The sequence below is a fragment of the Betta splendens genome, chromosome 7 (genome assembly GCF_900634795.4).
Source record: "Betta splendens chromosome 7, fBetSpl5.4, whole genome shotgun sequence".
Lineage (NCBI taxonomy): Eukaryota > Metazoa > Chordata > Actinopteri > Anabantiformes > Osphronemidae > Betta > Betta splendens.
This window is the reverse complement of record NC_040887.2, coordinates 15,890,247-15,914,812: the sequence shown is the minus strand read 5'-3', so window position 1 is coordinate 15,914,812 and position 24,566 is coordinate 15,890,247. Positions and strand designations below refer to the sequence as shown.

At 40.3% G+C, this 24,566-nt stretch overlaps 3 protein-coding genes and 1 non-coding gene across 5 annotated transcripts; 3 read left to right on the top strand and 1 right to left on the bottom strand.

Moving 5' to 3' along the window:
* Positions 1–312: 312 nt before the first annotated feature.
* On the bottom strand, positions 313–7,080 carry LOC114859132 (rho-related GTP-binding protein Rho6-like). Its single transcript, XM_029157059.2, has 5 exons — positions 6,828–7,080; positions 6,495–6,582; positions 2,962–3,071; positions 2,744–2,878; positions 313–2,652 (listed from the first exon to the last, which is right to left on the bottom strand). Exons 1-5 carry the CDS (start codon positions 6,945–6,947, stop codon positions 2,407–2,409), a joined length of 699 nt encoding a protein of 232 aa, XP_029012892.1. The 5' UTR covers positions 6,948–7,080; the 3' UTR covers positions 313–2,406.
* Positions 7,081–11,748: 4,668 nt separating this feature from the next.
* prim1 (DNA primase subunit 1) lies at positions 11,749–14,778 on the top strand. The gene is made up of 12 exons (XM_055510111.1): positions 11,749–11,985; positions 12,274–12,431; positions 12,543–12,649; positions 12,774–12,847; positions 12,950–13,086; positions 13,177–13,235; positions 13,349–13,460; positions 13,580–13,669; positions 13,773–13,975; positions 14,058–14,164; positions 14,273–14,371; positions 14,469–14,778. Exons 1-12 carry the CDS (start codon positions 11,877–11,879, stop codon positions 14,486–14,488), a joined length of 1,275 nt encoding a protein of 424 aa, XP_055366086.1. The 5' UTR covers positions 11,749–11,876; the 3' UTR covers positions 14,489–14,778.
* Positions 14,779–16,208: 1,430 nt separating this feature from the next.
* Positions 16,209–24,395, top strand: naca (nascent polypeptide associated complex subunit alpha). 2 transcript variants are annotated; one of them, XM_029155067.2, is made up of 9 exons: positions 16,209–16,360; positions 17,361–17,435; positions 20,626–22,635; positions 22,979–23,058; positions 23,270–23,347; positions 23,437–23,583; positions 23,679–23,807; positions 23,894–24,016; positions 24,273–24,395. In XM_029155067.2, exons 2-9 carry the CDS (start codon positions 17,366–17,368, stop codon positions 24,285–24,287), a joined length of 2,652 nt encoding a protein of 883 aa, XP_029010900.1. In that variant the 5' UTR covers positions 16,209–16,360; positions 17,361–17,365; the 3' UTR covers positions 24,288–24,395. The 2 variants fall into 2 exon arrangements, with proteins under 2 accessions (XP_029010900.1, XP_029010901.1); XM_029155068.3 differs by lacking the exon at positions 20,626–22,635 and having other exon boundaries at positions 16,226–16,360.
* LOC114859495 (small nucleolar RNA SNORD59) lies at positions 23,121–23,194 on the top strand. Its single transcript, XR_003786536.1, has one exon. It is a non-coding gene; the product is annotated as a small nucleolar RNA SNORD59 (small nucleolar RNA).
* Positions 24,396–24,566: the final 171 nt, after the last annotated feature.

The following is a 24,566-nucleotide window of genomic DNA, read 5'->3' as shown; positions in this document are numbered from 1 at the left end:
CTATGCTGATAGACAGGTTGACATATATTAGCAAAATAAGAATTGGGTTAAATCAGCAAACCTTTCTGTCAGGCTGACAGAAGAGTAACAGCATATCTGTTGTTTCTTATTAGGAGCATTGAGTGGACTAATGTGCCCTTGACCTGAGACAACGTTGACAATGTTCTGCCAAGTCATCTGGTGTGCCTATGTCTTCATTTCCAGAGGAAATCCTTGAATTTGATTAAATTAGTTTTTGATAAAGTACAGACTATCTGGGAAGAAAACTCATTTGTTGGTCTGGAAAACAGACACACAGACGGTGGCAATGTGTTCAAATCAATCTGAGTAAGTAAACATCAGACGTATTTATTCAAACAATGGTTTAAAGTTGAAAATAACAAATGACAGTAACAAATACAGAACTCAGTCAATAATTTATGCCATACTGGCAGCTTGACAAGCAAATGCTTTGTTTTGCTTCAACATCATGTAAACAGCATAAAGGAGGAAGGAAATGCACAACAAAACAACTCTTTCTGCCAAGAACAGAAACGCAGGGTATCAGCAGGTCTTGAACAGTTTTGAAAGCGTTTACTTTAATTTCTCAAAAAAAACAGTACTTAAACGTCATAAATAGAAAATAGAAGGTCCTGGCTGCAGCAGTGTCAGGAAGCATTCATAGAAACGGGATCGGGTCAGTGGACCATGCTGCAGGAGGTCTTTTTTATTTCAGTCTGACCTCATCAGACCTACAGTGCAGCCAACTCTGTCACTACTGAGTAGCTCAAAAGATCATGGAAGATTTTTAAATGATTGATAAATGATACTATATCCATACAGTGACCTTGTACTGCTTACGGCCAGAGTAGCGTGAAACAGATATTCATTATACTTTGTGGTGTAAAAATACTTAAGTTAACATTTTGCTTCACCAAAACCTTGATATGTATATGTGCTGAACTAAATGAAGCTTGTTCAGAGTAGCATGAATGAGAAGTGAACTAAAGAGTTTTTCCCCACAACATCCTCATGACTGCTACCAGGTTTGTGTCTTTAAAAACACAGGGGAACCATTCCACTGCCCCCTGAAACCTCCAACCATCACCTTCTTTGTCGCATTTGTCTTATGCTACAGATAAAATGTGACACACCCTCTCCATCCCTCCCAGGCAAGAGCCCTGCTCACACTGTTGCTAGGCAACACATTAAATGGTAGTGTTCTATGCATCCAGAGGTCCGGGCTTCTCTGTGCAAACCCACAAATCAACAAGTCCTCCATTAGCTGAGCAGTCAACAGCCACTAATGCCAGAAGAACAATATAAACAGCTACAAAAACACCAAAGACAGCCACAAGCAAGTAAAACATCCAGCAAGAACTATTTTAAGTGGGAAATGTTAAGAAGTAATTTTACAGGGAAGTTAAAAACTAACTTCATTATATTATTTTAACAAAAAACAAGGAGGAAAACATGTCTTTAACCACACAAGACTGTGATTCAAACTGACCACACACCCAGTCATCACACCAGTGACACCCATCTACTGGTTAAACAACCCAGAGGATCACTGGTTGGGCTGTAGGGTTAGACTTTGGTTAGATTAAGATGAAAGGGAAAACAGTCCGACATCCTGTTGTGATCAAGATTAAAAGTGAAAAAAAATCTTTGTGAGCTCACATCAGACCTCTGTTCTGTTCTGTTGGAGCATGTACTGAAAACTTTTCCTTTAGGTGGCTTCAGCTGTAGAGAGATGACGCAACATTAACATATCAACACTGATGGTAAACTGGACAAAAACACGCCTTCAAGTCTTCACGTGCCAAGATGTGTGTTTGTTTTTAGTACAGCATTTCCAATCTTGTCCGTTTTGTGGCACATTGCACCAAAGTCACCCTCCTACTTTCCTTTGCAAATGCACACATGTCCCTACATTGAGTGTTCAGTTCATTCTGCCACTCAATCTGTGTTTTGACCTTAAAAGAGACATTCATGATGAGATCATGGGTCTCAAAGCAAAATGCTATCAAATGCAGGCTTTACACCACAAATCATATTATACGTAATAGAGAAGTCTGATACTGTAGGTTCGCACCTAAAAGTGCTTTTTATTCTCTCTTTGTACAAGATAATTAAATTAATTAGGAATATTTCTGAGATTAAACACTTTCCCCCTCTGCCTCTGCACTGGGGCTGGTGACAGGCCGTGAACCAAAAGTTCAGTGTCAATGTTGAATAAAGGGAGTGTGATGGTCTGATTGACAGAGTTATAGTGGATGCTGCAAAGGAGCGAGACAGAGAGACTTTACAGACTTTAATTAAATCCACGTTGTAGCTTGTGTCCCCTGTGCACCCTCTACCTGCTGAACCAGATACGCATCCGTTCTCTTGTCCCTTTTCTTTTGTTTTGCATGTTTTCTGCAGCATTCACATGATGGAGCAGCTCTTGGACTTGTCCTTGCTCAAGCTAGAGGAGAGGAGGTCCGTCTTGTTGGGCAGATGGAGGAGTCTCTTAGAGAGGCGTCGGACAGGACTGGGCTTATTGGGAGGCTGGAGTTTGTTCATGCAGGCCAGAGCGGTGGTCCGAAAAACACTGTGTATGCTCTTCTCTGACGTGAAGGCCGAGCACTCCAGGTACGTCTCTGCTCCAAGCTGCTTGGCCAGTGACAAACCCTACACAAAAGGTGTGTGTGATCAGACGGGCAAACAGAGGCATTGTAGACAGGAGAAACACAAAGGAGCGTTTAGGAGCCATGGGGCAAACCTGTTCGTGGGAGATGGGGGTCTGCTTCTGGTTGGACAGCTCCATGCGCGTGCATACATCCGTGCGCAGGTCGGTCTTGCAGCCTATTAGTAAAATCCGCGTGCTGGGGCAGAAATCCTGGATCTCTGCTTTCCACTGGAAATAAAAACAAAGACGTGAGCAGACTTTGGTGATTTTACAGGCCTGAATCAAACCACAGCCATTGGATGTATCCCTGCCTTCTTCAGTGCACTGTCCACCATGTCTGGTCGGCTGATGTCAAAGCACAAGAGCACTGCATCGGAGTCGCTGTAGCAAAGGGGCCTGACGTTGTCATAGTACGGAGAACCTTAAAGGCCAGAACAAAAGATCATTTAAACATTTTATGATCATAGGAAACTGGTGGTATTTGGTTTTCAGCTTTGTAAGCAGAAATAAAAATGGTCTGTGTGTATGGTCTGAATCCAGCTGACACTGTTACAATGTTCCATCATGTTCATTGTCCTCACATTGGCACAGTACCGACACAAATAGACACAGGAGCCCCTGCCAAGCTGAGAAGAGCGCGAGGAGCTAAACTGGCCACTTCCCACTGAGCAAGATTCAGTCCAAAAAAAGTAACTCGAGGTTCTGAGTCACATGAGATGTGATTTTACCAGGCGTGTTTTCCACAGTTAGTCAACAGCAAGTCAACCAAAGTTATGTACGAGTAAAAACCTGCAGCAAAAGACAAACTACTGTGTGCCTGCCGACATGCATGTATGTAAAACTGCTCTAAATACACAAAGATTACTTCAGTTTATCTTAATAGTGAGTGATGAATTAGAGGTGACATTTTCTGCAAAGAAAGAAACTACTGATTCAGAAGCATTTGAGTCTCTGGCAGTAACTGGGAGAAAAAAGATGCTCATATACCCACAACGTAGCTATCTCTATAACAATAAATGAATAAATAATAAATGAAAAAACATGAATACTTGAGAAAGTGAATTGCATTGTGAAGGAATCTAATTGTTATTTTTTCCAGAAACAGCACAGCTGTAACTTATTCAGCTTGCAGGAAAGCTCCTGTCTAGGCTAAAAACAGCCCTGACAGGATGTCCGCTCTCTATTGTTTTCCCTCTGCCACCTAATCAGTCCACACAACACTCAAATTTAATTTCCTACTCCTGTCCTCAGGGGCCAAGGAAGCTTTCTTTGCATCATTGTAAATATAGGAGGATGTAATTATCTCATTATTAGATGTTTCTCTTAAGCCTCTATTGGAGCCATCTATGTTGGCATCATCACTTTAATAAACCTTTGAGAAACGAATGAGTTCTGCAAAGTAGGACATCTTATACAATATCTGTCTATCAATAACACTCCTTTTAGTGGGAATCAAAGCACCCGTCACATAACTATCCAGGGTGATGTAAGGCTTGAGAAAGAGGAGGCAGCAAGAGCTTAAGAGGACACAACTTCAGCACCAACCACCTCCCACACAAAAGCAGCCCCCTGCCTAAACACGCACACACACACACACACACACACACACACGCATGCACACACGCACGCACACACGCACGCACACACGCACTTCAGTGAGCAAACATTAGTTGATGTATTAAATTGTGTTCTCTGTACTTTCCAAGAAAGAAAGCAAAATCGTTACACAATAAGGGATTTTTTTTCTACAGCAGAGAAGGGAGTTTCAATCAATCAGTCTGTCAAATACAAATCAATCAGGCACTAATCAACATAAGGATTTTTGACTTTTCTTAATAAATTATAAGGATGGATAGCAGGTTTTGGCTGGACCAAACATATTATTTTAGGATGTCACAGACAAGTCATTGCACTAATGAAAAAATAATACCTACACACAGTTTTTTTAAAAACTTAATATATTAGTTAAGATAACTAAAGATAACAATTTTGCCATTGGAAACCTGTGAAGGGAGAATAACTTTGAATTAAATCAAATACAGTTTACCAGTTTAAACTGTCTATCGTTGCAGCCTAAACTAGTACAACCATAATAAAAGGTGAGGGGAAACAAATAGAGTGGCTGTGTTTGTTTCTGGATCTGTGTGTACTGTAAAAGTAAACAGGTCGTATGCAACGTGTCCTATGAAAAGAGTGACGTTTTTAAGTTTTTAATTTAAGTAGTTTTTAATTTAATTCGTGGGAGACAAACCCACAGTACATTAGTTTACTGCTGGCTCCAGTTACATAAAAATATTGTTTTAGGCAGCAGGGAGGTCATGCGTATCTTTTCTCTCTCACTTGTGCCTTCTGTTCATAGTGACTGGACGCCATGCACACAAACAGGGCTGGACACAGCACAGACACACAACACAGAAGCTCGCCCACCTACCAGAGTGACTTCCACCCCCTGCATGGAAAAGGCATCCCCTCTGCCCTCTGTTTGCCAGCTGGCAGCGCTCAGCTTCCTCTGAGGACAGCTGATAATATGTAGCACTAATAGAAAGCTTTTCTCAGTGATTCTAGTTCATGTGTTTTCTTGAAGTTTACTGTGCCAGTGGGTCACCACTGTTAACCTATCCATTCAACTCAACAACAACCAAAAACCAAAGTTAGTGACATTAAATGAATGCCTTTATATGTAAGGGTTGTAAAGAACTCTGTTAATCAACTTGTCTCCAAAAAATAATGAAAACTGTGAAAATCTCTATTTCTCAGAGGTCAGGGGGAAAATGCATAAATTTATATTGGTAATGAACCGCTTTAGTAATTAGTTCATTAGTAATGAAGTCTGGACTTCATGCACTACCTTTCACATGAGAGTACTACATAACAGGATGGGAGCAGAGCAGGCAGACAGTGGTGTCTGGGTGGAGGCAGACACACTGAAACCCAAACACTGGCTGTGAAGGGGCTAAACATGGATGGCAAGCCGTTTCAGCATTTATTACATATCACTGATATCCAACATGAATTTAGACCACTAGTTCACCATATGGACGCACTAGTCAGACATATCAGCACCTAACTTTTCCATTTCATTATACTAGTTAAACAAAAAAGCCTCACTAGTTAAACTTGTGGGAGCCAAAATGTGCACTAGTAAACTAGTTTAAAGGACAAAACACACTTTGTGCTAAGCAGTTGAAGCCATGTGACCATACTTGTTAACCAGTCAGTGTCAAAATGTTAAGTTAAAAACAAAGAAATACTAACTAGTTCAATATATTTGTAATCTTACAAGTAGACCAGTGAAAGCCTAAACATACACAAGTTAGACACACTAGTTAGTAGTTCAAATTGCTAATGAGAAGCTGGGGAACTATGTAGACTGAGGCATCCGACTGGCTCTCAAATTGAAAAAAGATGAGCCATTCAAGATACTTGAACCCCTCCACTTGGGGCAAGAGCTCTCCTCCAACCTGGAGAGCTGATGTCAACAACAACTTACTAATAGTGTGCTGACATTGGCTAGTAAGCGCTCATGAGTGAACTAGTATATGAAAATGTGCTCTGATATCAGTGATATGTAGTAAATGCTGAGGCTTTGCATAAACATGTCTTCCTGTCGTCACCCAACTCCAGGATGATGTTTTCTAGAGGGTATAAGAGTTCCACATCTCAGCCCATAAACATGTATACAGGCTCAGGACATAGTTCACTTTGCAAGCATGCAACACTGACCATGGCAGCTTGAACTGCCTTTAAATTATGTGTAAGCAATGTCCATGTAAGGGGGTCACTACAGCCTTGGCCAAAATTAAATTTAACTGTGAAAAAAATGACACATTAGCAGCATCCTCACCTGATGTATCCCAGAGGCTGAGCTCAACGCGCTGGTCTTCAATCTCTAGACAGGCTGTATAGTTCTCAAACACAGTAGGGACATAAGTCTAGGAAGAAATGGTTAAAGGTATAATATTGTTAACATTAACCTCATATTTCGGTGCGGCACAAGTAGTTTGAAGTGACTCACACAATAAAAACAGTTTTAACAGTGTCACTAAATTTACATTTCATAGTCACACTATTAAATCTTAAAGTCTGCGCATAAGAGCAATAAATAAATCACGGTATAGAAAATGCTCTCAGTCACGTATACTGCGCATACAGTACAATTTGCTCATGCATCTCGTACCTCAGGGTAGCAGTCCTTGGCCAAGACTTGTAACATCGCTGTTTTACCGCATTGGACATCACCAACCAGCACCAGTTTACACCTCGACACAAAAGGCTGCGTGAGTCTTCTTTCTTTCATGGCACCGATAAATGTCCCAGGAGACTACAAACGGAACTAATGACGTGCTTTTATATAGTTTAATATCAAATCGAATCCACACGATGCCGCAACGCGTTCACTCTCCTGTTCGCTTCGACAGTGAGCGGAGAGGAGCGACACTGCGGAACTTTATAATGTCCCGCCAACCAATGAGCGGAGAGCGCGGAGCGGAGGAGGGGGGGGGGGGGGGGGGGGGGGGGGGGGGGGGGGGGGGCACGGGAGCGCGCCTTGTAACTGATAAGGTGCCGCAGCCAGTAAAGAGATTTCACCACCGCACAGTGAGGGGAAAATGAGTACGGGGAACTTCATTTTATCATGTTATCTATTAGCCACACAACGAATGGCACTCCCATATTTACACTACACCGAAGCACAGATTTAAAATGAGTTAGGTTGAGGTTAAAAAACCTTCTTCACAGTTTTATATTATTTTCAAATCTAAAACTGTTCAATATTTTAATTTCACTGACCACCCATAAAGTAACTACTACAAGGTGGTCAGGGGGAACAGTTATTATTGGTCTAATTCAAACACAACAAGTCTTAAATAATACAGAGTTTGTACAGTAAAATGTGTGATATGTGTGACATTAACAAATTAAATGAGAATAGTAAGAATGTATGTCTACTTTAATCCTGTATGTTAAAGCAGTAATTTGACAATTCAGGATACATATGTTCTCGGTTTCTGAAAAATAGAACCCACTTTGATTTTATGTAATTTCAACACAGGAGAAACCAGCCTGTCTCTTTGTGTCTACCTTTAAAGCTGACTATATATTACTGGAAACAAGAGTTATATTGATCTACTTATCCAAATATCTGCAACACAACAAATAGCTAATGTAGTTTCCCAAAATGTTAGGCAATAACAGTGAGTGTGCAGGAAAGTTTATGGGATTTGGTCTGATGCTGTGTTCTTCCTGGAATAGTGACTGGATATGCAGCTATAAGCCTAAATCTGATTTTGTTTACAAACACAAGACAAACAAATACAAAATTTCAGAAATTTATCAAGGAAGAGAAATCATCAGTATCTCATGTGGACATACTCATGTGTGGACTTTTCCTCTGTAACTTCAAAATCCTAAAATTAAATCCTATTTAAAACGAGTCATACGAGTGCCTGCATGCACTTATTTCTATAACATGTAGCTGAAAGAGATGATTCTGTCAGCAAAATACTTAAAAGACAATTTCATGCATCTGAATTATAGCAGAGTTTGAGCCATTTGGAGCGGATGAAGTGCAGGGTGAGATCAGCTGCTCAGCTGACACAGTAGGTCTTTGATGCCATTAATGTACATTGGGAAACACTGAATGTGAAAATCTGTTACACCTGCTGCCTGGTTCAAGGAGAAGCCAGGTGCACAGCGCAACTAACAACATCCATATTTTTATTTCTGCCCCCTTCAGTAATTCAGACTTCCCTCTCTCATGCTCTATTTGTCTGGTAATTAACTTCTGGAAAAGCACATGTCCTTTTATTGTGTTAATCACTTGCTGTAGTGTTCAGTTTGAGAGGTTTTCCCCTGTCCTATGTACAGTATCATTGGGGTTTTCCTAATAAAAGGTGACAGCTCCTCTGATGTGGTGGCACACTGGTCATCTAAAGGTCCAGCAATTTCTACATAACCCCCAAAACAATTACTCGTCGTGTACACCTAACCAAATGACCTATAACACTGGCCAACGTGCTCTGTGGGCAGCTGGTGGCTGCCTGACCCACATTTCCAGCTCGCATGCTCCACGTTACCTAACATAACCCACTGACATTTAATTTTGTGAAAGTGTGCCTGCATGTGTGTGTGTGTGGATTTGTTTCATACAATGCATCAATGCAGAGCAGCAAAAAAACTCTTACTCTGCTTTCTCTTATATTCTACTAAGATGCTTTATCACATCATTGTTATCCTCATAGTACTTTTCTGTTGTAAGTCAACGATTGTTACAGTTGATAAAATGCTGAAGATAGAAACATAGGTGCTGGAGGACCAAAACCTAACAATAAGAGGCTTACTCTACTATAGGATGAGCTGAGTCAGTAGAATCATAGGACCTGGAGTTCCAGTCTGAAAAGAAGTAAGGGAAAAGTGGAAAATGAAAGGGGACAAGAAGTGCTTCCATGATATGTTAACTGCTGAGGACATTGCTAGTGGCCATATTGCTTGATATTTCCAATTAGGCTGAAACACATGGGGATTGAAGCACAGTGGTACTGAAATTCATTGACAGTGGAACAAGCAATAATTCAGTTGATCCATTCACACAATGAAACCATAGTGACACCCAACCCAAAATATCCACACACTATAAAGTAGTGGTTTGTAGTTGCGTCATGTTCATAGTGTTACAAACCGTTTTGGGGGTTCTGGTGCATTTCTATGACTCTCTGGGTCATGTTAACACACTCCTGGTGTGCTAGAAGTGCACTTCCTTACATTTTGCTACTTTAGCAAATCCCGTCTATGCATGATATGCGTTGTAGTTCAACATCTGCCTACGTCGACGGTAAGGAGGACACTCGCAGAACCACCTGCCCTGCTCAGACAAATGCGGAACACCAAGACAGTTCTTACAACACACAATTGTCCAGAATGGAGCGGAAGCATAGCGTGTATTACAGGCAGCAATGTGCTCCAGCGACACAGAGAGCTAAGCAGCTACTGACGTGCACACGGTGCTGTGTGGGCTCAGGACCTACAGTGTCACACCCTCCACCTAGAACCGTGAGGTCCATTCACCGTTAACAGGCTGGTAATGCGTCGTTAGCCTCCAGCTTTAGTCAGACATCACCATGCTGGATGCTGCGACCTATGACCCCTATGACGTCAAAGAGGTGTGACCATCACCTTCACGCACGGTGCCACAGACTCCTAAAACAGTTTTCCACCAGGGGGCTGGAAATACACACTCTGAGACGGACACAGGACTTTTCTGGAACAAGTAATATAAGCAGTCTCTTTTAAGAATACAGCAATAAACCAATGATTACGCATTGAGTATTTTGTTGTTCAACTGCTTATAGGTGGTCCAAGTACAATTAAAAAAGGCTCTCTCATTTACCCTTTTCTAGTTTTACATCAGATGCACAATAACAGACAAGAGCTCTTCTTGAAGCACAGCTCTCAATTTTCAGTGTGAACAGCCTCATCTCAGTCAGGTAGATTTTCAGAGTGGCTGCATGAAAATACAAAAGTAAAGGCTTATTATTAAGCAATGATAGTGCCACTACACTGTGTTGAACCATCCAGACTCAAAGTGAGAACCAAAAAGATACATTGGCCATTTTGTTCATTTGTGCTGTTTTAAATATTCTAAAAAAGAGGTGCTTTGCTGCATTGCATGTACCTGCATCTGTACCAGACAGAATAAAAAACAGTAATACAAGAGACCAGTTTAGCTTGTTTGGTCTGTTTTTAAATTAATCTTGTCTGCTGTCACCTTTATATGCTTTTAGCTCCTAACATTCAAAGGGTATTCAGCATGAATTGAATGATAGTCATGAAATAGCGCTGCCATCTGCAGGTGTAGTGAAGAAATTACAGTCCTAGTATTGTATCACCCTCTGATGTTATCACACACGCACGCACGCGCACACACGTATATGCACATATACATACATTCAAGATTCAGGTTTTTAAAGGAATGTATTAATCCCAGAGGGAAATTATCTTGCACACCTTGATCGCAGTTGGAGGTTCACACAAGAAGGTAGGCAGATTAGAAATAAGAATGCTACCACATCTACACACACTCACATATATATAATAGCTAAAGTTTTCTTATACATGTTATTGCCTGGATGAAGATCAACCCTTACAGAGGAGGAAGAGTTGTAAAAGCTGATGGCACCGGTAGGAAGGATCTCCGATGACGTTCTGTGGAGCACTTAATACTGCTCCTCTGTCCAGCCAGCACACTGTGTAGGGGGTGGAGGTGTTGTCTAGGATAGAGAGGAGTTGGACCAGCATCCTCCTCTCAGCTACAGCATGTAGGGGGTCCAGCTCCACCCCTAGAACAGAACCAGCCCTCCTGATCACTTTGTCCAGTCTGTTACTGTCTGCTACATTCATGCTGCTGCCTCACAGACCACAGCGTAGAACACTACACTAGCCACCACAGACTCATAGAACATCCTCAGCATGGAGCTGCAGACGTTAAAGGACCTGAGCCTCCTCAGGAAGTACATCCGCCTCTGAGCCTTCTTGTTCACAGCTGAGGAGTTCTTTTTCCAGTACAGTTTATTGTCCAAGTAAACTCCCACTTATACTCTGTCACCACCTCTCCCTTTGTACTCTGTCACCACCTCCATCTCATCCTTTTTATCTTTTTACCTTTTTATTAGTGAGAGGGGTGACAGGACTCCCAGATTTCAACCTTTCTCTTCCAGCAGCGCGGGCTGGATAGTGTTGAATACACTGGAGAAATACACACACACACACACACACACACACACACACACACACACACACACACACACACACACACACACACACACACACGTATATACAAACATAAGCTAGGTTTCTTTTAATGACTACATATCCCATGACCCTCCACAGGAAACACTTCCGCTGTTTTATTGGTATGGACGACTATTACACGGTTATGTTACTACAGTCTACCTAATTTATTCATCGTTTAAAGTCTCAAACTATTTTTTCACTGTAAGATATGTATAAATTTATGTATAAATGTATTTCATACATATGCATCTTCGAAAAAAGTGCCGCGTGACGTCACAAACCTACCCTTGTCGCATTGGCTGCGTCTTCGTTAGGAGTTTTCCCGCGCCGTACAACAACACACCAATCTGTCGGCGTGTAGTGGTAGCAAGCTAGTCTTCTGTCGATGTCTTAGCTGTATTTTACATCAGAGGTGTATTTTTTACTCTGTTACCAAGTCATGCCTGCCGCAGATTATGACTCGGCCAGTCTGCCGGACTTATTGCCGCTGTACTACCGACGGCTCTTCCCTTTCTCCCTGTATTATCGCTGGCTAAACTATGGAGGGGGTGAGTGTCAGCTGGCCTACAAGGACAACATATGTTGATGTTAGCGAGGCAATCGCCTGGAGCTCTTCTTAAACGTATTTATTGTATGAATTATGTAGATTATAGATGTTTGTATGCCGTTCTTCGGGGTTGCCAGTTTTGCTTCTACATCCCCTGAATATAGTTATAAGAGCATTTCTCTTTCGTAGATCTGTTTAACTAGACTTTCATTGTATCCGGGTGTCGACTAGCAACATAGAGTAGTTGGCAAAAGAGAAGACTAATATGTGCTTTGCTCTATAATCTCAGTACAGAAGAACTACTTCCAGAACCGAGAGTTCTCGTTTACGCTCAAAGATGACATCTATGTCCGCTACCAGTCTTTCAGCACGCAGAACGAGCTGGAAAAGGAAATGCAGAAGATGAACCCTTATAAGATCGATATAGGGGCTGTATACAGTCATAGGGTAAGATGTCATGCTGCTACTATTTGCACTATTGCAAGACCATATGCCACAACTTCTGTTTGAGAAATTTAAAGAAACCTATTTTTTCATTGGTTCGTTTGTCACCCACAGCCAAATCAACACAACACCGTGAAGTCAGGAACTTTCCAGGCCCTGGAGAAGGAACTGGTGTTTGATATTGATATGACAGATTATGATGATGTCAGAAGCTGTTGCAGGTAAAATGTATGCTGTTGAGTAGATGCAAGCAATCACTTTCCTCCACGTCCACTGACCTTGTAGTTGAGAACATCCCAACAGTCACATCCTTGAGATTTGACATTATGCAAACTTGTATTTTAGTCAAGCAGACATTTGCTCAAAGTGCTGGACCCTGATGACCATTGCTATTCGTGTCCTAGATAGAGCTCTTCGAGGTTTGTCATTGATTTGTCTTTTGTCAAACATTTTGCATGTTTTTTGTCTTCCTTGTGGCAACAGGAGTGAAGCATTTATCTGATTTCATTGTATTTTTTTAGAGGATTTTGGCTTCCAGCACCTTTTGTGGGTTTATTCTGGCAGAAGAGGAGTGCATTGCTGGGTGTGTGATGAAGGCGCCAGGAAGTTGTCTGTAGCTGCGCGCTCAGCTGTGGCAGAATATCTTAGCCTGGTGAAGGTATCAGTGTTTTGGTTTTATTTTTAACTATCACTGCCCTTCTCTTTTTATGAAAAAATGTTGTTTCTTTTGTTGGTCATGTTATTATAGGGTGGTGAGGAGACAGTGAAGAAAGTCATACTAACAGATCCAATTCATCCTTTTATCAGGTAAGCGTCTAAATATTTGCTTTAGTCAGGTTGAGGGTGTAATGGTGGTTTGTGAGTTAGTGCCCATTGTCCCATTGTAATTAGTCTTTCTTCCATGTATTTTTTTTTTACAGAGAGTCTTTGTCACTAGTGGAGAAATACTTTCCCAAGTATGCACTACAGGAACAGGATATATTGGGTCAGAAGGAATCTGTTGACAAAGTGCTGTCACTCGTGCCAGAAGATATCCTTTAATGTTTAATGTATTCAGCCCATTGAGCTGCATCTTTTTTTTTCAATTCAAGTCATTCAAGGAATAATAGTAAAAGTAAGAAGTGAACTTGACCTTAACTCTGCTGTTACATGTCAGAAAAACCTTACAGCAGGACTTCCAAAATGAAAGGAAACCAGAGACTCGATGGAAAATTCTTAAGGATCAAGCTAGTAGGAAACAGGTTGGTCATTCTGCTTGTTCTAATTGATAGGGTTTACATAATGCAGTGAAAATGTTTAGAGACAAATGTTTTTCATAACTATGATGCAATTTTCTTCATTCAGAACACCACCAAGAAGGGCAAACACTTTGAGAAAGAAATCATGCTGCAGTATTGTTACCCACGACTTGACGTAAATGTCAGTAAAGGTGTGAACCATTTGTTGAAGAGCCCCTTTAGTGTCCACCCAAAAACAGGACGTATTTCGGTTCCCATAGACATAAAAGAATTGGAAACATTTGATCCCTTCTCCGTGCCCACAATCAGGTAATCAAAAACGTAATATCATGTGCTCTGTTGTTTTTTTTAAGTTGTTTTTGTAACTTTTATTTTATTTATTTTTGGCCAGCCTGATCTGTGAGGAGCTGGACCGGCCCAGGACAGAAGAGGAGGATGTGAAATCTGAGGAAGTCAAGGAAAACGAGGTGGATGCAGCAGAGAACAGAAAAATAAGAGGTGTGATTTTGATATTCTATTCTCAAAATTCTAAAAAGACCAACTCTGGAATGCTAAAAGTTCAAAAATACAAACACACCTCTAATTTTAATGTCCATTTCTTTAAAGATTACAAAAGAACCAGTCTAGCAAAGTATGTGCGATACTTTGATCAGTTTCTGGATGCAATGGCTCGTTCATGGAAAGGCGAACTTCTTAAAAAGAGTGGTACGATGAAGTTTTTAATGGTTTAAGAGAAGATAGTAACACTAAAGCGTGATATTAATATTTATATGATTTTATTAATTAACTTATTTTCTTATAGATCTTCAGAAAGAATTTTGAATTGGACCAATGACCACAAAGTGACAGCGGCATCAAAAATGGTTTGGTTAATGACACAAACTTTCCTGTTTTGTGGGGGCTTTGTATTGTGGAAAACTGCTGCTTAAAAGTCATGATTTCATTTAATTCTGATTAACTTTCTGATAGCTTTATGAAACTAACAATATGTTCAAGTCAGTTTTATATAGTATGCTGTTATGAGTACAAAGTCAACTTTTATATTGTTTAATTGTTTCTTTTTTTTTGTGAATGTACAGTCATTTATAAAAATAAATTTAGCATTCCTATAATCTTCTAGTCTATGGTAAGTTATTGTAAACTGTTTGTCTGAACACCAAGCAGTTTGATGTGGCAAAAACAGGTAAAAACAATGAAATCTATATTTGGTAAAATCTTGTGAAATTCTAACTGCTATTCACTTTAGCGAACCATGCTAAACCATGCCAACTTTGAATAAACTAGTCTTTTCTTTACCAGTTTTTAGGTACTGCCAATACACATTGGTGTCTGTAACTTGTTCTTCTGGGAATAGTAAATAATTAAAAAAAAGTGTAGGGGATGCAAACTAGCTTTATGTATATACAGTACATCATTGTGCCACAGAACATATCCTTACATTTCTCTGTATGCAGTAATGGAAAAATAAATACATACGTACACAAGTACAAATTTAAGTTTGTTTGTTTTTATTTGTGAAGCATATAGAATTTTTTATACCTGAATAAACCTAAAATGTAATTAGATCTGCATACAAGTCATAAGCCTAATTTAACAATATTACATTACATTTCTTTATTTGTGTACTTCATGGGAAAAAGTATGTGATGGGGAAGGTGTTTGAATAAATGAGATATAACAATTCTATAACACTGCGTGGATTTAAAAGAAAAAAAAATTAGGCTAATCCCTAATCAGTGACTCAGGTTTCACGTAGTTCATCTGATATATTGCAGTCTCATGTACTATACACACTAATGGAATAAGATTTTATAGGTTTATTGGAAGGAGGTAAGCACGGTTGGACAATGCACCTGGAAAATGTATTGTTTTTATAATTTATTGTAATCTTTGTAATATAGTGTAACTCAAAATCACCATATTTCCATAAGAACCCAAGTCTCTGTAGCAGATGTTGCTTAATCGGTGATTCAAATGCTTCAAAGCCACTGAACCATTTTACTTTATTTTAAGGTGTGCATTGCTTTTTCCACACACTAATATCTGGTATAGGATAAATATCCACAATAAATAGATTAGTAAGTTAGATATTCATAATTGCTTCCTAATTACTTTCTAATTCAGATTATGATTATTGAAGTCATTTGTGAAAATATAGAAACATTTCTGGATAGAGTGTGCTTGAACTTTCAAGCACACTTTACATCTGATATGTTACATTTTAGACTGATTGACTTTACTGCACTACTGTACATGCATTTGGCAGCTATAGCAACATGTTACTGTATTAAATTTCTACCAAAACGTTGAGTTATCATTAAGTTTTTTTAAATGTAAATTTTGCATATCAATAAAGTAAAACATAGTTTCAACTGTAAAGTTCTTTTGACTGAATCTGTTCTGGCTTGTCTATTTTTTATTAACTAAAACAGACCAACATTAACAGATTAGATTATTTCCATGGCACAAATTCATATTATTTTGTATTATGTGCCTTCAGTAGTTGACTTTCATGATGCACAATCAGTAAAGAAACACAACATTGTGATATTATATTTTATTATCAATATTTTGACTGACTGCGCTTTTAAAGTGACCCGGAAGAGGAAAGTCAGGTAGTGGAGCGGATATTACCCTGAAACCGGGGTCAGAAGTTCTCTCTGACAGCCATCTTGGATATAACGTCCTGAATTGGTGAGTGTCTCTGTTGATAATCCAACATCATCCAGCAATTTTTCACATTTCTTCGTTTACAGCACATACTTCCCCTGCTTATTTAAAGTCTTGACATTGTACCTTAGCAATTATTACCCCCCTGTAGTTTCTGGGTCCAATGATAATGCAGTGTTGTGTCGCTGAGTACCGGTTCAAAATGGGGGAACATGACTACTAGTATATACTAGCGACCCATCAGGGCCGCAGTAAGCCGTTATGAGGTTTAAATATCTGACAGCCAGCTGGACACGTTCACAAGGCTGGGTTAGAATAAAGGATGATGGTGGACTTAGTGACTTACATTTATTTCAGCCCCTTTGGGCTTGGTTTAAATGGGAGCTAATGTAAGCTAATAGTAGCTTCATCGCAGGCGAAAGCATGGGCTGAGCTGCCTGTTAGTCCGGTTACAACAACTGCAACCAGTGAAGGAAATCTCTGTGCAAACAGTGATCAGGTGTTAGAAAGCCTTTAAATTTACTTACGTAGTTGCTTCATACAATAATTGAAATTCAAAAGTCTTCAATTCAAATGTTTTCTTAAATTTGTTTATAATTAGTTTACGGATTTAATATTTGCTGGTGGTATACCGATTAATCACGTGCAGGTTTAATGAAATTCGAAGGTCCTTTTGTAATAGTAGCTCAGGTATGTTGATTATAGTGTGTGTTGGTGGGCTAAACAGCATGAGACTTGATGAGATGTTAATGTTTGGCACAGCAATAAGTAGTTTAGCAAGCGTTTGTATGTCATGTATGTATGTTTGTATATGTCACCAAATGTATAGTCTGTGTTTTTTTTTTCTTTTCTTTTCGCTCACTCTGCCTCTGAAATGCTGAATATGCTGTTTACAAGGCTGGACTGTCGGTGGCCAGCTGTCCAGGGCCATCCTCAGTATTACAGTCAAGCATGTCTAAATGTGTAGGATTTCAAGAGTTAATGTAAACTAATAGGCTGCCTTCTAACTTTTTTATCTCACCAGCAACCATGCCTGGTGAAGCCACAGAAACTGTCCCAGTTACCGAGCAAGAGATGCAGCAGCCTCAAGTAGAAACTGGTTCGTATGAATTAAAAGCACACATAATACTGTATAACGAGTGGGTTCTGGAGCTCAAAGATGAGGTGATTCAATCCTCAAACTGTTGACTGGAAGTAGCTTTGTTCAAGAAGTTGATTCAGCTGGCTGGACACTGAGTTGAGTGGATGTAACAGGTGACAGCCAGTTTGAACAGGATAATCTGACTGCTGCAATAGGAGTAATCCAGAACCCATCGTTTCAATTTACATAAACTCACAATAGCATGCATTGACTTGATTTGACAACTATGGCACACAGTGCATGGTGTTCAGTGTGTTTCATCATTGCCATTTTCAGTGGACAGCAGCTTGAGCCTGCTTAAAAGCACGATAGTTGAAGTGACAGACTTGTAAACTATGAAACAAGGTCAATCAGAATATTTATAAAATCTACCTTAAATTTCACATAGTTAAATGAGCTCCTTTGGCCACCTATAACAAAATGGCAGTAAATTCTAACTTTTCAAGAGTTCTACAGTTGCATGAGTTATTTTTTTTCCTAATAGTTTGAACCTGTGCATCTGTGCTTTTATCTGCTAACTGTCTCTCTTAAGTGGGTGGAGGTGCCAGTTGATGGGTGGGGCATGACACACACTCACGGTCTTATTCCTGCAACCTCTGGTTCTCTACCAGAGCCCTGGGAGTTTGCAGGTCCTTTGCAGTATCATAGCTCTACCTAGGACTCCACTCTTCTGGACATAGATCTCAGATGTTGTTCCTGAGATCTGTTGCTTGGGAGCTTGGGAGTTACAGCCCGTAGTGTTTCTATTGCCACGGGTACCACTTGTGCCCTCACCCTCCACATCTTCTCTATCTCTTCTTTCAGCCAGATCTTTTCATGCTCCTTCTTCCTGATGTTGCCATCAGTACAACCTTGTTCTCTTGTTTGTCCACCACTACTATGTTGGGTTGGTTGGCCATTACAAGTTTGGCAGTCTGTATCTGGAAGTCCCGCAGATCTTAGCTCTGTCATTCTCAACAACCTTTTGGAGGTGTGTCCTATTTGGACTTTGGGACGTCCAGCCTGTATTCAGCACAGATGTTCCTGTATACTGCCAGCAACTTGGGTATGGCGTTCTATATATGCCCATCTTGCGTCTTGTCATGAAGCTTAGGTTGCGTGCGTGGGGAGTAGGTGTGGAAAGCTTACAGTACAAAAAGAATGCTTTGGAAAAAAAGTGTTACACCTTTTTATGTAAATTAACAAAATGCAGTGAATAAACAAGGCAAATCAATATTTGGTGTTAGTACCTTTTGCCTTCAACACAGCAGCAATTCTTCAAGGTTCACTTGCACACACAGTTTTTGAAGGAACTCTTGATGATCCTGATCCTGATGATCATTAGCACCTGTTTGGTATAATTGGTTGATCATACTAATATATATATATAAAATATCCTACAAAATCCTTCACTTTGTGCACCTAGAAGCATTGATGCTTGTTTGGCAGAAAGTGATAACAGCAAGTATTGATATGATTTAAATTTGTGTTTTTGTTCTTTTACGAAAATAAGTGTTAAACACTTCCAGCTTTGTCACACCTGAAACTGTGTGTGTGTGTGGGGGGGGGCACTATTTGAGTGCATATGATTTTTTTCTGTTTACATTGGTAAATCTGGAGTAAGTCTTCAAACTGCAGAGTTTGCTCAGTTCCTTTTTTTCATAAGCACAGTTCTTTGCACAAAGCAAATAAAACTGCTTCAACAACTTTTATATTTTTTTTATTCTTTTTTTTTTTATTTTTTTTTATCAACTCCAGGACTATTGAATGCTTCTTCTCATCCTAGTTGTTTAGACAGTTAACAGAGGAATCCTACCGGAGAATCTGAAGAAACTTTCTTCGTGTCAAGATATTAGCTCTCCAGAATAAACTAGCATTCAGACAAGTATAGATCAAGTAAATGTTGTAGCTTTAAAATGCAGTGAGCTAGGGGCTACTGCTGACCCACCAGTGACTTAATGTGGTTTACCAGCTCCTGAAAAGTCTGTGCTTGCTGCTGAGGCTCTAACTCGGGTGTGAAACTGCGGTCCTCGGGGGGTGGTGTTCCTGCTGGTTTTCTTCCTGCTGATTATTTTCAACAGGCGTGTCAGTTGGCTTCTCCAGCTGCTGATTGGCTTTACGCACCTGATCAAGGTAATCAGCAGGCTCTGGGGAAGGCAGAGTTGGAACATGTATAGTCAGGTTGACCCAACCTGACTATGTTTTGACTGTTGTAGGAAACTGGAGAAACACTGCATGGACATGGGAAGAACCTGTAAACTTCACAGACTCCCGGGTTCCTTCTGCCTGGGGAGGCTAAAAACTGTAATTTTAATGCTGCTATTTGCACCACCTGTACCTTTTTTTTGATGTATAGAAATTTTGATTGGTTAAAGGGATTCTTCACTAAAGTTGTTATAAAAATTTGGAAATTTTATTTGCCAAAGTGTCACTTTTTTTTATATTGATGGTCTATACAACAATAGGTGACCGACTGAAATATTGAATTATTGAATTGGTATTAGACCTGCTCCCATCCACTCAAAGCTAATGAGCATCTTGACACTCAAGTCGTATCTCGGGTGCCGGTTCTTGGCTCCTTGTGGGCGCTTTTGACTTTAGCATCTTTGTCCTGAGGAAGGTACAGAGAAAACCAGGAAGCACTAGTTGTAGTCTGAGCGCACACAAAAAGTTGCCATGGCAGTTGAGTATGACATGTTTTACGTCATCTTCACCTGCCCTAGTGACTTTATGCGGAGGAATAAATGATTTGTTTTGCATAGACATTGTGGAGGAATGTGGAGTGTCCCTTCATTCCTAAATACTACTCATGTTTTTTGGTCAACCCCCCACTGAAAATTGGTGTGTTTTTTTTGTTTTTTTTTTTTAAGTTCTTATCAGTGCCCTATGCAGACAATAGTGTATCCTGATCTAGTGAAATAGATGTGCTTATGTGATCTGCTTTGTAAAATTATGTTTTTCTCTTCACCCTAAGTGCATCGTGATAGACTGGTTTTCTGTGTGGGTAACTGGTGGCATGTACTAAGCATTTTGAGTGTTGTATTGCAAGTCAAGTGTTAGGCAGGTGTGTCCTTTTCCTAAACATAAATAATTTGGCTTTTGATGGTTTAACCCGCATGAGTAATACAACAGTCCCCATCAAATTTGTAAAGAATCTTTTTTTATTCAGCTACACCTCCCGCCAAAGCTACCTCCCAGCAACCTCAGGCTAAGCCAAAAGGCAAAGATGGCAAGAATGTGCAGGCTTCCTCTGCCCCAAAGGCTGTCCCTGGTAGAAGAAAAGGCTCCTCCATGTCTGCCTCCTCATCCTCTCCCACTTCTCCAAAATCTAATCCTGTCTCTACTCCCCTGTCTCCTGTGCCATCTCCACTGGCTTCCTCACCTGGCAACCTCTCTGCTAATCAGGCTAAAGGCTCAAACCCTAAAGTTATCAAAGCTGGCAAACAAGGAAAGGTTAAGAAAGGAGAGACATTTTTGCCTCCACCTGGGGAGAGCAAGGTCACAAAAGCAAATGAAAATCTTGTAGAAGCCAAGCTGATCAAAAATAAAGCTGGAGCTAAACCAGCCTCCGCTGAACCAATGGCCTCACAAGCAGAAACAACTCCAGTTGCAGCACCAGCTGCTTTTAAAGTTACCTCAAAGGCTGCTGTAGAAGCCCCAGTCTCCTTTTCAGATGCGCTTGCATCTAGTCCAGTTAGATCTGTTGATGTTAAAGCTGCTCCTGTAAGTGCAGCTGATGATGATCTCCCTCCACTTATTCCACCTGTAAAACCAGTATCTTTATCCCCTCTTGAAAAGGATACAAAATCTGCAACTGTTGTAGCTGAGAATGTTAAACCTGATCCCATTGAAGCTGCTAAAACTCTTCCCAAAGCCAAGCCTGAAGCTGTTAAACCGGCATCCTCACCAAACGTTGAGACTGTTAAATCAGTACCTCAAAATAAAACTCCTGCTGAGACTATCAAGCCACCTGCTCAGGATAAACCTGCTAAAAAGGCGTCTCAGACTACAGTTGAGACTGTTAAAGCAGTACCTCAAAATAAAACTGCTCCTGGTGAGGCTATCAAGCCACATTCTGAGGATAAACCTGCAAAAAAGGTGTCTCAGAATACAGTTGAGACTGTTAAAGCAGTACCTCAAAATAAAACTGCTCCCGGTGAGGCTATCAAGCCACATTCTGAGGATAAACCTGCAAAAAAGGTGTCTCAGAATACAGTTGAGACTGTTAAAGCAGTACCTCAAAATAAACCTGCTTCTGGTGAAACTATCAAGCCACCTGCCCAGGATAAATCTAAAAAAGGAGCTCCAGCCACCATTGAGCCTGTTAAAACTGTTCCCAAAGCCAAGCCTGCAGCTGTTAAACCAGCACCCCCACCCAATGTTGAGGCTGTTGAATCAGTACCCCTAAACAAACCTGCTTCTGGTGAGGCTATCAAGCCACCTGCCCAAGTTAAATCTGCTAAGAAAGTGGCTCCAGCCACTGAGGCTGATAAAGCAGTACAACATGAACTATCCCCAATTGAGGCCATCAAGCCACCCACTCAGGATAAATCTGCTAAAAAAGTGTCTCAAACCACAGTTGAGGCTGTTAAAGCAGTACCTCAAAATAAACCTGCTCCTGGTGAGGCTTTCAAGCCACCTGCCCAGGATAAACCTGCTAAGGATGTGCCTCCAGCAACAATTGAGGCCATAAATGCAGTACCAGCAAGCAAACCTGCTTCCACTGAGGCCAGACCTCCTCTGAATCAAAATGCCAAACCTGTGGCCAACAAGAGTGCTAAACAGATTGATGACACTAAAGTTGATATTGTTAAGCCTGGTACAGAAGTAAAAGCTGCTACTGATGTCAAGCCTGCAGCAGGTCCTAAACAAGCAGCTGCTGAGGTAACTAAGCCAGCCCTAGTTATGGGTTCCAAGCCAGAAACAAAGGCCAAATTGTTGGAGGCTAAGGCAGAACCTCCTGTGGCTTCTAAGCCTTCACCTGCTCCCATTGAGCCTGCTGTTCCTGCTCCAGCACCTCGTAAACTCACATTTGCTGAGGCAGTTGCAAAGCCTGCTCCTGTTAAACCTGAGGTTGAGAGTATCAATACCACTCCTCCTGAACCAGTCTCATCACCCAAACCTGCCCCAGCTCCTGTTAAAACCCCAACCAAAGCGGAGCCTGTGATCAACAATGAGGGTATTTCCTACTTTCTTTCCTCTTGTGTCATCTGTTTTTTTTTTTTTTGTTATTCCCAGCTATTCCAGCATTCTGGAACGTGATTAACTTTTCAAGTCAAGTACAAATTTGATTTTAAAATGCAGTCTTGTTTTTGAAACAGTCACTTGTGTAATTTTTATCAGCTTTCATACAGTTAGGTGTGTCTTCTGTATGGGGAAAGTCTCAGGCTCTATTTGCAGACTGAACAGTAGTTTGGATTTTTGTAAATTGTTTAGATATTTATCCCACAATTATCGAGATACATTTAACGTCTTTGTGTAAAAAGAATTTTCATTTTTCTACCTTTCGATGTCTTTTGTAGGATCTGGCACAGAGTCGGATAGTGATGAGTCTGTCCCCGAGCTAGAAGAACAGGATTCTACACAGACACAGCAGGCTCAGGTGAGACCTGAACAGTGATTGCATCTGGGTTATTGGTAACATCCTAAGATGTTGTCTTTGCCTCTTCGGTGATGAGTTACACAGTGACTTTCGTTCTTCTGAGCATGCTGAAGCCAAACTTTCTTTGCTGAGAAGAGAAACTGTTGTAACTGCCATTACATCTATAGTCACTTAGATTAAATTTGAAATTAATGTCATTCTTGTTGTTTAGCTTGCAGCAGCAGCTGAGATAGATGAAGAACCTGTCAGCAAAGCCAAACAGAGCCGTAGTGAAAAAAAAGCAAGAAAGGTAAAAATCACATTTGTAAGCTTTTAAATGTACATTAGGGGATATTTTTAACCAAAATTAAATTGATGTGAACTTTCCTTTTCTTCCAGGCTATGTCAAAGCTTGGTCTCAGGCAGGTAACTGGAGTCACCAGGGTAACAATTCGCAAGTCTAAGAACATCTTGTTTGTCATCACCAAACCAGATGTCTACAAGAGTCCTGCATCAGACACATACATTGTCTTTGGAGAAGCTAAGGTAATCAGCAAAATACATGTTTGTACCCAAATACATGTTATTGTTACTTTGGGGTTTTTCAAAATACTAATTTGGCATTTTAATCTTCTTCTTAGATTGAAGATCTTTCTCAACAAGCTCAGCTGGCTGCTGCAGAAAAATTCAAGGTACCGGGAGAAACTGTGTCAAACATCCAGGAAAACACGCAGACGCCAACAGTACAGGAGGAGAGCGAAGAAGAGGAGGTCAGACTGTTTAATTCAAGTGAAGATTACATGAACTAATTTGTTGATCTTTCATGATTGAATGGCTAACAAAAAATGTTTCATAGGTTGATGAGACTGGCGTTGAGGTGAAAGACATTGAACTCGTCATGTCGCAAGCCAATGTGTCGCGGGCGAAGGCTGTACGTGCCCTGAAAAACAACAATAACGACATTGTCAATGCTATTATGGTAAGATATATATATATATATTTTTTTTTTTTTAGGGGCTTTTTTTTATGCTAGTCAACTGTTTAGTCTTGTTGTCATTTAAGCTCTGTTCAGATTTCTGGTGATAAGTATGCATGGCCAACTCATTAATGTCTTTTTGTTTGTCTCTTTGTTGTTCTGAGCTTACTAAAACCAACGATTTTGTCCTGACAAGAAGACTGCTTAAAACTTTGTTACATCTAAAGATTTGTTAACAAACATTTTGTTTCCTTTGCAGGAATTGACAATGTAATGGAACCCTGTCAACAAAGGGGTGAAGAAAGGTTGCTGATTTGATTTGAGCTTGTTTGTACAATTTATACCCAGGATGGAAATAAAGTTGTGGCTTGAAAAAATTAAATATGAATCTTTTTGGCTTCCTTGGGAAATGGGATTTGGTCCTAAACTGTTGAAGGTGTTGCCTGACACTCTACTCCTCTGAAGTCCAATGCTGCTTTCTAAACCACAGAAAATATTAGCTGGCCTAAAGAGGTATTCTTAACCACGTACTGGTTTTCATCACTTATATTAA

Bases quoted from the DNA above. Each gene is read 5' to 3' on its own strand.
- LOC114859132 (XM_029157059.2), bottom strand. From the start codon at position 6,947: ATGAAAGAAAGAAGACTCACGCAGCCTTTTGTGTCGAGGTGTAAACTG. The intron at 6,583-6,827 runs GTACGAGATGCA...ATTTCTTCCTAG, and splicing joins CCAAGGACTGCTACCCTGAG to ACTTATGTCCCTACTGTGTT. The intron at 2,879-2,961 runs GCAGGGATACAT...TTTTATTTCCAG, and splicing joins TGGACAGTGCACTGAAGAAG to TGGAAAGCAGAGATCCAGGA.
- prim1 (XM_055510111.1), top strand. From the start codon at position 11,877: ATGCCTGCCGCAGATTATGACTCGGCCAGTCTGCCGGACTTATTGCCG. The intron at 12,432-12,542 runs GTAAGATGTCAT...TGTCACCCACAG, and splicing joins GGGCTGTATACAGTCATAGG to CCAAATCAACACAACACCGT. The intron at 14,165-14,272 runs GTGTGATTTTGA...ATTTCTTTAAAG, and splicing joins AGAGAACAGAAAAATAAGAG to ATTACAAAAGAACCAGTCTA.
- naca (XM_029155067.2), top strand. From the start codon at position 17,366: ATGCCTGGTGAAGCCACAGAAACTGTCCCAGTTACCGAGCAAGAGATG. The intron at 23,348-23,436 runs GTAAAAATCACA...CTTTTCTTCCAG, and splicing joins GTGAAAAAAAAGCAAGAAAG to GCTATGTCAAAGCTTGGTCT. The intron at 23,808-23,893 runs GTCAGACTGTTT...AATGTTTCATAG, and splicing joins AGGAGAGCGAAGAAGAGGAG to GTTGATGAGACTGGCGTTGA.